This window comes from Nesoenas mayeri (genome assembly GCF_963082525.1).
Source record: "Nesoenas mayeri genome assembly, chromosome: 3".
NCBI classification, from domain to species: Eukaryota; Metazoa; Chordata; class Aves; order Columbiformes; family Columbidae; genus Nesoenas; species Nesoenas mayeri.
In genome coordinates, this window is record NC_137544.1 from 78,826,621 (window position 1) to 78,839,762 (window position 13,142).

General features: G+C 36.4%; 1 protein-coding gene across 1 annotated transcript in view; it reads right to left on the reverse strand.

Moving 5' to 3' along the window:
* Positions 1–1,432: 1,432 nt before the first annotated feature.
* Positions 1,433–13,142, reverse strand: part of LYST (lysosomal trafficking regulator) — a gene marked incomplete at its 5' end in the record, with an annotated part of 66,810 nt that continues 55,100 nt past the window's right edge. The window contains 8 exons of the mRNA XM_080341600.1: positions 1,433–3,522; positions 4,898–4,969; positions 5,178–5,334; positions 6,896–6,993; positions 7,294–7,433; positions 10,857–10,955; positions 11,684–11,820; positions 12,339–12,528. Of these exons, the coding sequence (XP_080197726.1) occupies positions 3,384–3,522; positions 4,898–4,969; positions 5,178–5,334; positions 6,896–6,993; positions 7,294–7,433; positions 10,857–10,955; positions 11,684–11,820; positions 12,339–12,528 (1,032 nt within the window). The 3' untranslated portion in view covers positions 1,433–3,383. The remainder of the gene's footprint in view (positions 3,523–4,897; positions 4,970–5,177; positions 5,335–6,895; positions 6,994–7,293; positions 7,434–10,856; positions 10,956–11,683; positions 11,821–12,338; positions 12,529–13,142) is intronic.

Genomic DNA, 13,142 nt, shown 5'->3' on the forward strand with positions numbered 1-13,142 from the left:
ATCAGACTAGTCACATACAGTTCTTAATCTTCTTTCAACAGTGGCCTGCCCAAATTGTGAAATACACAGCACATGCTATTACAGAAATCCAGATGCAAAATTAGTGACTTTATGACCCCACTCCAGAGCAGTAATGGCAAGCAAATCTCTACACAGAGGTCACTCATCCGTAGTTTGTAACTTTCTACAGTAGCAAAGAAAACAGTGATGTCTGTAGCTCTAGAAGCTTAACTGATGTTCCAGTGGATATTTTTCAAGGCAAGCAGATCTTTCAAACAGTATTTGTTTCACATTTTTGTGATAAGGTAGGAACATATGGAAGTGCAACTTCCATTCGCAAATGCAAGATGACAAAAACAAAACAAAAAAAGCCAATACAACTTTAAACAAAAAGCATGAGGAAAACTAAAAGGCAATCTAAAAGTTTGTTAGTAGCAAACCAGGTGGTATTTTCCCTCACTGCTCTCTAGAGTTCTCCACAAAATGCATAGTAAATGCTCCAATCATAATAAATCAAGAAATCCTGAAAGGGAGGGAGGCTCTTGCTCAATATGAAGGACCTCTGTGGTTTAAATGCAAAGAAGATCCTTAAAGTCAATGTTCCATAGTAAAAGCTGAAAGGTGTTTTTATTTCCCTACAGAAACCATTTTTCATGCAGAAAGATACATCAGGTTTAATTTGGTTCACAAATAACAGTTCTCTGCTGTTTTCTTTCTCCTATTCATTGCCATAGGTTTGTCTAAACAGTGGATCTCTAAACCACAGATCCACTTTTTCAGAAATGGTTCGGAGTCTCTCGTTTCCCCACCACAAGTGAATATTTGGCTATTGCCTACCCTTTGCTTTCTCACCATGTATCTCCACCATCAAAACAATGATTTGGGTTTACCACAGAATCCTGTAAGTGGTATCAGATAGACAGGCTGTGCCATACCTCTCCCAAACCCTGGCTTCCATCTGGAAGAGCCTTGCATACTCTGTCAGAAGCCTCCCAGAGATCCCAGTCTCCCAATTTCCACTCAGCACTTTTTTTCTTCCTTCCCTCAGAGAACCCTGTGAGGAGTTGTTCCTCTGCCTTTTGTTAGCCCAGTCAGGTTTTCAAGAAGAGGCAGCTGGGAGGAAGAGGAATGTGTCTGCTTTGAGACACACTTTATCCAAATTCTAGCCACACACCCTGTGGGAAGGAAGGACACATGTACACATCTGCAAAGTGATATGTGCCACTCCAATCTTATACTCCCCCATGCAGTTTGACAGCCACATGATGTAGTCCATAAGCACAACTTCCTCACTTCATAATTGTTAATAAATGATAGACATGAGAACCAGCAGAAATGGATCTGGAGAAACATGTTTCTAATAATCTCAAACAATTTGGTACAAAGATCTGTTTATTACCCAACAATGTGACAGTGTATATACAAAGACAGCATGGAATGTGACATTTACAGGAAATTTCAGTACCTCATGCACAGATACTATTGCAGTGTTATATTAATAGTTCCAGAATGTTAAGCTGAATAAATATTCCTTGCTTCAAAAAATCATTTTTACTTTTACATAAAAATATATAATATTGCACTCTTTACAAGGCCAGCAATTTTGCATATTGATTTGTAACAAGTGGAATTCTACTTTATAAAAAAATAAGCCTTTGTGAGCAATACCCCAAACCAGGGAGCACAAAAGGACCCCAAAACCACAATATTTGTATTTTTTCTCTTAAATAAAGCACATCACTTCAACATGAGCCAGGAAGCTTTTCAGTCTACATTTGGACCTTACATTAATATTTAGACAGTGAAAAATATGACTAAAGCCATCCCATACAATGCTGCTACAAAATCTGCAGTTTAAAATTCAATTAATACAGTATGTAGCCACTTGTGTAATTGAACCAAATATCAGCCTTTGTGTCATGGACTATGAGAACATTTAAGTTTGTCTAGTTTGAAAAGTTCTTGAACCAGGAAGTTGCAAGAATTTCTGAAGACTGGAATTTTCAAAGGAAGTATAAAGATTTCTTGTGTGTATGTCATCATCACAAATTGACAATTTCATATACAGTGTTTTGAAGGCAGATGAACCTTACACATGAGAAGATGTAGCAGTTCATCTGTATGGCAATAGTGGAACATGTCAATGATGAAAAAGCAAAGCAATTTAAAAGAAAAATGTAACTACATCAGATTTGTGTAGCATTCTTGCTTTACCATTTGCGTGACTACTAGGCACTCATTCATGGTATCAGGTTTAAAGGTCTTTAAATCCATCAACTGAAATGTTTATTTTTGATCTGGCCTAAGAATTCAAATTCGTTAAGCCTTTTACAATGGAGGCTTATTTTTTCCCCTCAAAAAATAGCACCTAGGAATAAATAACATTTGCACAGTGTATCTGTATAAACTCTTCCAAATCATCTGATGCCTATGAACATTGATTATTCAAGCAGTTAGATTCAAACATTTTACAGTGTATTGAACTTCAATGACACTAGAACAGGAGCACATCTGTGCCTTCTTTAACACCTTATTTTAGAGCTCTGGAAGATAAGCTGTGTGTATGTATATAATATATTCTGCCACAGAATTGCAATAGCTAGGTGTTGCAAAGTTAAGGAGTTAGCACTACGTTAAAAAATAAAATGAAAACATGTTCTAACTATTGCTTCATGATGCCATGAGGTCTCTACCCATCACTAAGACAAATTTTATTTTTGCCTGTTGTAAAGACTATTATATTAACAGAGAAGATGCCAAAAATTACAAATATAAAGATAAAAGAAATTAAGTTTTTAGCATTACAATACCGTAGGATGGTGCAAAAAGCACCTACTAAGTTCTTTGCTTCTCAAAAAAAGCAATTTTAAGTGGTCTCGGATTTTTAGGTTTTGCATTGCTTATCCCAGAGCTAACTATACCACGCTCAACTAATCAGATATACATATGCTGACATTTTAATAGATATTTACAAAACTTTATGCTGTCAATATTTTACAACATAAGACGGAGAATAAGCATTATCAATTTTTTAAATACTTCTGTCCAATAAGTGATTAAAAAAACCCCAACACTATTATGTTTTTCTATTGCAGCATTTTGACTTGTACGTTAGAGTGTTTATGAGTCACTTTGCTGGTATTGGAGTATATGACCAGAGCTTCCTGGTGACCTGGATATGCTTCAGGTTTGTGCATGCACATATGCAATTTTACAACCACCTTAGACTGCTCTTTAAGGAGAAAAAAAAAAAAAAAATAATACAAAAAAAATCAGTCATTCTAGAGATATTCAAACTACTTCAAAATCCAGTTTAAGAGATTCTATAATCTATTTTGGATTTAAAGTGCATCAGAGACATGAGTTAGCAGCAAAAATAGTCATCACCCAGCTGCATAGCTGCTAAGGAATGAGTAGAACATGGGTAACTTCAAGCGCTGCTGGTCCTTGCGACACCAAGCTATAACATTTCCATCACTATTAGCTGTGAACAAGTGATGACCATCACAGGAAAATGTAAGGCTGAAAAACAAGACAACAATCTATTTTAACATCAGATTTGGCTATTTAAGATTCTAGAAGACATTTAAAAACCCCTAAGAGTATAGCCAACAAAGAATAGCTCTCAGGAGAGACCCTGAGTACATTTATATAGTAATGTATTTGCATATACCTGCTTATTCACTTTTTGTAACAAAACAGGCTGAACTACAGCTTTGTTCAGCACCTCGACATGGCATGCAGTTCCATACTCCTTTCTTTGCAGTGTCAGAGAAAACGGCAGGATCAGTAGCAGCATCCTACTCTCTCCCTGGGCTGCTCCTTCTACTTCTGCAAGAAAGGCTTTTCAGCAACAAAACTGAAAACCCTGTGAACTTGCTTGGCTGACAAAAGCAGAAACTAAATCTGTCAGATTTCATGGCCCAGCACAGGACTTATGTTCAGCCGGGCATTTCTTCAGCTCTAACAGTAGCAAAGTCCTTCAGTCATGCCACAGGTAGTGTTAGAGAGCATGAAGCTCAGCATCCATTTTCTGTCTCATCTAAGCAGGAAACTTTAAATTATTCAATAGCTACTAAATCATTATCAACAAGCTTTGTGAAGTATGCTTCTTAAAGGAGGTAATAGAAAGACAATAACTGCTGTTAGACTATGTTTTTCATTTCTAGAAAATGGTGATTAGTGGTTTGGTTTTTAAATGGTATTTCAGAAATGGTCAAAACAACTTTTCAGAGTGATTTGTTACTATACTAACATTAAGATGTTAAATTTTGGCATAACTCTAAGGCCTCTGTGCAGACTACTGTACCACTGGGGATATCAAAGACTCAATCCTTTGTGTTCTGAAAACACTTTGGCATGAGAATAAATCTGGTTATATAAATCAAGGGGACACAGAAAATTACACAAGCACTCCAAAATGGCAGCTTCCAAGCTCCTCTGAGTTTCTTTTACTCCTTTCTCCAATGTTCCCCTCCAGCATCATAAAAAATGGTCAGGGAAAATGCAGTGTTTTCATTTATTTCTGAGTGAGAAAAACACACTGTCTATTTGAATCTGGCAAAGTTAATCTTATCTCATGATTTTTATACAGATTCTGGGGAGAAAAAACAAACAAACAAAAAAACTTAACAATGAGAGTAGCTATTGTTTGGTTCTCAAGGGAAACTTGCTAATTTCTATCTGCCAGCAGCAGAACCTAGTTATTACTGTCATTACAAATACAGTACACTTGTGCTCATTTTGCTTTCATGAATAATTACTAGGATTATATTGCTCTTTTTAGCCATGGGTGTTTACCTCCTGTTCTCAAGACAAATCCATGTTAAACACTCAAGGCGCTTTTTTTTTCCCCCTAAAGAGAAAAATATATTTGTTGTGTACTTAAGATTTTTACCTTACAATAGGTTTGGCTGACTTGGAAAATGTTATTTCTCGTACTGGCTTCAAGTCCCATGTACTCCACAGTCTGAAAGAAAGAGTGATTTTTCTTCGCATTTAATTTTACAAATATTTCAGTGATAAACATAACCTATTTAGCAACTACTAAGATAGGAAACTAAACAACAGCTTGTCCACCTTCTTTAAAGCCAAATATCAGTATGATGTTTGGCTATATGCTTTTAAACTGTGAGCCTAAGTTATAAAGCATTTTAATAGAAGTTTCAAATGCTTACCGTACAACTCCATTTTCTAGCCCCCCTGCAATCACATTGACAGACACTCCTTCAGGCTGGTTAGAGAAGGCAACAGAACAAATACTTTCCCTGCAGTGCACATGTCCCACGAGATCACCGTTAACTGTCCAAAGTCTCAAATCGCTACCTCCTCCAACTGCAACAGAGCATAGCATGGGAGTATTAAAAAATTAATCTAGACTACAGCTAGGTCTATGCAACAGAATCAGTGTTAAAGAATTCATCTTGAAAGATCAGAAGGTTTAAATGACTCAGTGATGTGTGCTGCAATAAACAATAGCCTCTTCCCTCCTTTTGTGACAGAGAATGTGCAAACCACCAAGGCACTGCAGTGATTTAGAAGACATCACTTCATATTTATGCAACATCGTACTTACAAAATGCTATATAAATTTAATTTTCATGACCAATTTTCATATACTAAGAGGGAATTCATACAACCTACTTGAAACAGCTAGTTCTTATACCCTGGCTTGCATTTTAAGCAAAATACTTAAAAGTAGCAAGCACAGTTATTTTACCAGGTTATCTGGGATTATTTGATTCTATCAAAGAAGTAATAACACAGCTATTGATTTGTCTTAAAAGGGATTGAAACACACGTCCCTTACCAATTAAAGAATATGATCTTTACCAGAAAAAGTGTTTTGTGAGCTACAGAAATGGACTTGAAAGTCTCCATACCGGTTTAAAACCGATATTTAATATTTATATTAGGTTTCTGAAAGTACCAGAATAATTTCGTCTTGTCTTTTAACACAATCTGCTGATATTTTGCCCCTTTCCTCTCCCCCCCCCTCAAATGTGGAAGAGGATTAGTTTCAGTTCAGCCTGTAGAGGACTACAGTAAAACAAGGTGGCTAAAACATACTTCAGTATGTAAGACCTATATTACTCAAGCCAAAAAGGAAAGAACACTAGCCCAGACAAAGCAAGAATTGGGTCAATAAGTGTTTTCTAACAATATGGGAAGGGATATTCTGTATCTCATTAGATCAATGGAACAATATTCTGTCATTTAGATGGACCCAGTTCTCCTCCCAGTCTCAACACAATACACACAGGTATCCTTATAGACAGCAAAATGGTGGGAGGACTCTTACTTAGCCCTGCTTTACTAATACACTCTTGCAGCCCACAGTCAACCTTTAAGTCAATGAGCATCCTGATTTATGAAATACTAAAAATTCCACTGCTTGAATAGGTCTTAATGCTCTCATCCAGAAACAGTACTCTGTGGGAAACAAGAGTATACAAAAACCTGCTCTAAAATAAGGGAGGATCTATGTTTACTTCTGGGGACATAGAAGCATTTAAAGTGATAGATTGAATAACAAAAATTCTGTTGCTCCGTATTTCACTGTACTCCCCTGAAGACCTGTACTTTTGACAACAAGTCCATTAAAAATGCAAGCAGCCAAATTCACAGAGTAGAAGTCTCCCAGCAATCTCTTGAAATTTCAAGGTGTTTTTTTTATGTAGAGATAAAGCTAGCAGCTTGATCTATTTTTTACTCAAACACCTGCCTAATAATTTCTGGAGAAATCTTTGTTACTCTGTGAGAATAAAAAAAGTGTTCCTATTTGACCAAATGCATCCTCAGATCATTAACACACACTCATTAATTAATTTAATAGTAAGCCTCATGATTTATTTGGTCTTCAAGTCAAAACAGCTTTCTTGACTGCTCAATATACCTGAATCGCAAACTGTTGCAATATCACCAGTTGTTTCACTAGCTGAAACTGCAGTCACAGGACTCTTGTGTCCAGCCAGACTCTGGACATAGCATAGCCTGAGGAAAACAAAGAGAAGAAGCCTAAAGTTCAGACTCAAACACAGAAAAGGTTATTTGAGGAAAATATTTAAGAGTTATATTAAGTTCAAACATCATTTTGCATTATGATACTTTTCATATTCATTCTAGTATTTCAGCACCCTTCGTGGAAAGAAAAAAAAACAGTAGGGGTTTGACTTCACATTAAGATACATATGGAACAAATTCAGTTAAATTTAAAAGGGTTAATGTACTCCAAAGTTGTAAACCAGGTATTTAAAAGAAAGCCATTGGAAAAAGTTACATATATAGTTGTACCTGTTCAAATCCCATATGATGCAGGTTCCATCTTTGCTGACACTTATCATTATACTGTATGGTTTGCACACAAACAAACTCGTTATTTCTGCTGTGTGACCATACAGATGGACTTGTGACTCCATTTCTATCTCTGAAGGCTGGAATACAGCAAGATAAAACATGAACTCTCATGAAAAAGAAAGTGAATGCCTTTTTTTTCTGAAGAGAATAAGCCTAGGGACAAATTTAATTCTTAAATTTCCAATAATGGTTGTTATTGCTTTTAATGTCATCAGTTTAGCAATGTTTTTAATGCTTTATTTTTAATGCTTTATAATGTGATAAGCCATACATATCAATATTCAACCTTTTGTTTCCAGTGTTTTAGTCTAAGCAAACATTTTGATGTGGCCCAATGAGTAGAAATGAAGAATTATTGTACTACTTCTGTCTCAATTACACACCTTGAAATTGGCCAATTTATTTTCTGCAAGACTGCTATTTCCATGTGGCAGTGAAATGACAGTTCCCAATAATTTAGCACCTAAAGGAAGCACTTAGAAACACAGAAGGAAAACCCAGCTCAGCAGTTATCAGTCTGTGTACGGTAAATTACTTGGAATTCCTCAAGTCAGTGCCAAGTCTTTCAGTGATACCAAGTTGGAAAAATAGGCAGAAAGTCAAGTCTGAATATAGAAACTGCTAGATAAAAATTAAAGCAGCAGATTTAACACTAAATAACAGAAGTTATATCATTTGAAATGTTTTAGACTTACTAAAAAATGCCAGGTTGAAGGAGCTGCTTCATCAGAATACTAATGCTTTATTTAAGACAACTTGCTGTACAGAGATTAGAATAACCTTTGTAAAAGAAAGGAACATTTTTCTGCTTGTTTCCTCACACATCAGAAAACACTGTCTGCATTTTTGTGTGAGGGTACAGGATGTATATAGGAGGTCTCCAAAAAGCTTCAATGTAGAAATAGGCAAGATAGAACTACACATATGCCTAACTCTTAGTTTGTAGAAAATTTTCTTGTCTTTCTGCACTAAAAGGGACAATATAATCTATATAACGTTGCAAAAGTCAACATACTTTTTGACAATGGGAAGACCTGCTATTTTGCTCTTGCCACTGAGCATCTCATCCAAGACACACTTATGAAAGTATCCAGTTGTCATTCTCAGAACAGTGCGATATCTCACATATGCAGATCCTTCTTTAATCCTTGCTCAGTTTAGAGAAAAAAATATACCAAACTTTTCCATAACATCAATAATCAAGACTTCTGATTTTCTGAATAAGAACTGATTTTCATAACTCTTTTACTGTGCCCCTCCCATCTCCTTTAAGTGCTGTTGAACTGCATTTCAACACTTGAACTGAATGCAGGATTCACCTTTAGCAGCTTCTCTCTATAATACCAATATCAATGGTTTATTGATTCCTCTCTGGGTTATCGTTATGAGATAAGCTGGAATTTTAGTACCAACTGTATTAAGATCAACTAAGTTATAAAATAATTACCTCCTACCTAAGATACCAATCCCGTTTTACTTCACACTTGCTTTTATAGTTGACAACCCCTAAACAGTATCTAGATGTGGAAAAACATGCAGGCATGGATCTACCTTTAAATAGCAGTTCTTTCTGTTGGTTACCCCAAATGATGGCCTACAGCACTTGAGTGGAAAATATAAATGATCACTGCCCAGTTTTACTCAAACAGATCATTAAACTGCTCTCTTTCTGTTTGCAAGACAACTCTAGTAGTCAGCAAGTGAAGGCTGGAGTAATTTGTACTACCAGAAACCCTTTGTTGATGTTTTCATGAAGGTGTGACTTATTGTCAAGATAGACCACAGTTTCAGAGCAGTACTTCATTAGTTTTTTGACCATGTTAAACAAAGGCTAGGAAAAACTGAGCATCTGAAGTACAAAATTGAGGTATTTTTTAATTCTGACAGCGTGCCTTTGAATTCCCATATCCAATTAACAACATAACTGTTTCATTCCTATGCATTATATACATGTGAAACAGGGCCAAATATTCACGTTTCAAGTACTGCATTATAACAGACTGTTCACTTGATCACTGAACAGCTGACAAGATGCATACAGAACAGATGCTAGGAAGCACATTTGCATTCCCTGCAGCCCTGACTTGGGTAACTGACTCAACAACAGGAGCTACAAAATTGGCACAAGGTCAGTCTGCTTGGGGCATGTAAAACTGTCAGTGCTGAGAAATTCAGCAAAGATGGTCTCAAAGATAACATCTGTGCAGCTGAACAAAAACAAAAAATCACTTGTTTCTAAGAAATGCAAGGAACTTAATAATCATAACTCCACTACCAGAGTTTCTTCTCAGCATTGCAGAAGGCAAGTATATGGAATTTCTATTTTGGTACCTTAAAAAATTCACTGTTCTGGTGAGCAGTTAAAGTCCCTTACTTAAGATCCAACTGGCTGAAGCTGGCAGGCTTCAGGCTCTGCTTCTTTTTTTAAACTCATTTTAAACTCCTGAGATGCTGAGCTCAGGAAGTTTGTGTGGCAGATCACCAGAAAAAAAAAAACAAAAAAAAAAAAACCCAAAACAACACCACACACACCAAAAAACCAAGGAAGAAGTCACTGTATGTTTGTGTTCCTCCCAGCCTGTTTGCCACCCTTGGAGAGGAAACCGAGCAAGCATAGCAGACCATGCCAAGGTTCCCTCTAGCCCATGCTAATATAGTGAGTCGAGCATCAAGGAATACAATACTACAAATGTGTTTGCCTGTACCTGTATCAAGCTAAATTTGAGAAACTGGTTTAGTTTAGTTGTTGCTGTAGGTAATCCTATAGACACACCTAAAATGACCTCTCAAGAAAGTTGTGAATTCCTTGTTAAAACTACAAAGAGTAGAATTTACTGCTGGAGAAGGCCAGACAAATTCAGAAACTCAGCCTGAACCAGAAGATGAATTTATGTTCCATTTATACTTCATACCATGCTTATTACCACATAGTATCACAGTGATTTCTACTATTATCTCAGTATCTTCCACTAATGCATTAAGTAATGCAAGATACTTTTCCCTCTTCACTGCTTTTCCCTTTGAGGAATACAACAAAGTGAAGAGGCTTAATGCCTAACATGTCCACTGTCTGAGATTTCATCCTGGCTCTCTGCAGAGTAAGTCCCTTCTGAATTTGAAATGCATTCCACAGTTTCAGTTAATGTATTGAGCTTCAGTTCCAAGTCCTAGCCTGAATACAGTCAGAGTTGTATGTGTAATCAGTTATGCACCCAGGTGATGAGGGCTGACTGAAGGCTAGCAGTATGTGAACAACAGCTTAAGAGAAACCCACAAATAAACATGCTGAGAAATCTATTTAACAATGTCAAAGAGGATCCTTCAAACATAAATAATAAAGAAACACATGATCTTTTTAGTGACTATCCCAAATATAACATATTCCCCTTTTCTCACTTTTTCCTGTGTTTGGTTGGTTGGTTGGTTTTGGTTTTTTTAAGAGACTGTAATAGTGGATACAGCTAAATCCTTAAATATAAATCCTACCCAATGGAACTTACCGTATTGCTAGTGAATCTGTTCATATATGCTGTGATGACACCAGATTTACTACCTGTGAACAGCTGACAACTGTCTGGCACCCAAGCACAACTTGTTACCTTGGAAAGACAAAACAAAGCCAGAACAACAACAACAAAAAAATCAGAACAGACTGTTCTCACTGCTATTTTCATTATGCCATAGCATTTGGTCAAACTGATTCTTTATTGGTTATCCTACAAAAAGCCATGTAAAATACCTAAGCTAAAGAAATCCAAGAGTTAAAATACACCTGCTGTAGGTCACATTTGTTATTACTTCAGAAAAAAAAAAATGTAGAGGGAAATTCTGCGTAGCCTAGAATTTACCACTAAAGAGCAGTGAACTACTGTAGACTTATAGATCCACAACCACATAAGCCAAAATCTTTTGGTAGAGTGTCACCAACCATTGGAGCGTAATGGTGATTGTACCGTGTTCCCTAACCACCTTCTGGACAGTCTTTCCCAGAGGAATCCTACTACTAATGTGTGCATTTTTTTTCTGTATTCATTTTTTTTTGGCCCAGAACTTAGGCTTTTATAAATCCACAACAATATTTCATGGGAGGGAAAAGCTACAAAAACCAAATGCATTCAGAAGGGATCTTTACCTAGTACAGGAACACATCCAGGAATGAAAAACACTGGAGCAATGAGAGACATATTCTAAAGGAGAATCATATAGATTAAAAATAGTTGTGTTTTGAAGGGAAATGAAAGCAAGAGTATCTACTGCCAAGTCAGAACACCACTTAAACTAGCAATATTAAACTGAAGACCAAGAGACTGATTTATTTTTTTTTTACCTGATGGAACTGTGAGCTCTGTATAAAATTTACTGGAGGCTCACTTTGCTTGCTTTTCAGTCGTAAAATGTTATCTGCATATCCCCAGCTCAGGATAGCTGACCACTGAATATCAGTACTGTGCATGCTTCTCACACCTGAAGGAAGGCATATAATATTTTTGTCATATATCAAACCGAAGAGTTTATCACTTTGACAGTCAACAATAAAAATCTCAGGTCTACGTTTTACCACAAGCTAGAATCTCCTTCACCTCTGCTTTTTACTGATAACTTTCCTCATTCTCTGCCTCTAAAACCTGTTCTTTTAAGTCTCCTTTCTTTTGCCTCATGTTCTTTTCATTTGTTCAGTTCTTGGACTGAATCTGCTGGCAAGTTCTGAAGTTAGATCCTCACATTTCAGTCACTTTAATAAAAAAAAAAAAATCAACTTAATTACAGGATGCTTCTGCATAGTTTTGAAAATTGCAAGTAAAATCCACCCTCCAGGAAAAATACCACACATGTGGAAGCTGTTACTGGATTTATAAATCAATCTTTGGCAAAAGTGACTGAATTGAGTAAGTTTGCTGGAGAATAATAGTAGCATTAGATTTATTTTTTATGGCTCATTTTTGCCTCTATTGTGCATGTAGAGAATAAGCACAAATTCATACCTTGCTCCTTGCTATATATCATCAAAAGGCAAAACTTGCGGGACAAACCGCAGATAGCTTTTGTTGGCAAAGCCTGGAGAGAGCCAAACCTTTCTCCGTGTGGTTGGCTAAAGCAGACAACAGGATCTGGAGCACTTGGGGAACCAACGTATTCCCCCCACTTCAAGCCTTTGATCCATGGTAACGGACTCTAAAATAAGCACAAATAAGTTTGAAGTTAAAAAGTTTTCATTAGTAAGGGAGAATCATTCATATCACATTCTCATAAGCAATCACATGGTAAGGATTGCTGAAGTACTCTCAAAATACTAGAAAGGCAAGTATGAAGCACAGTAGTATCATCAGCTGAATTAATAGCTTTAAGAGTTCTCCCACTTCTTTAAGGGCCGAGCTAGCAAGCTTGTAGTTCAGGTAGTTTAGTGAAAAATAATGATTTCTTTAAATGCAGTAATTCAGTCTCTCACTGGACACCAGTGAAAACAAGCATTTGAACTGAAGAAAGTTGAACTGTCCTACAGAAAGTAAAAAAGTTGAGGATGGAAGAAAGCATAGTATGTGTTTACCTACTATAGGTCTGCACACGGATTCTAGAATTTGTCACTGAAGGTATAAAACTGTTTAAGTGAAATACTTTCCAACACCTGTTTGCTAGATCTGAATTAATTCTGGTTATATCTCAGTTTGACACAAAATATATCAAAAATGCATGAAAATAATTTTCACTATCACTTCACTAATTTTATGTATTTTCTTTGTGGTACAATTTGGGGAGTAAGTTGCAGTTTTAGGAAGGAAACTGTAAAC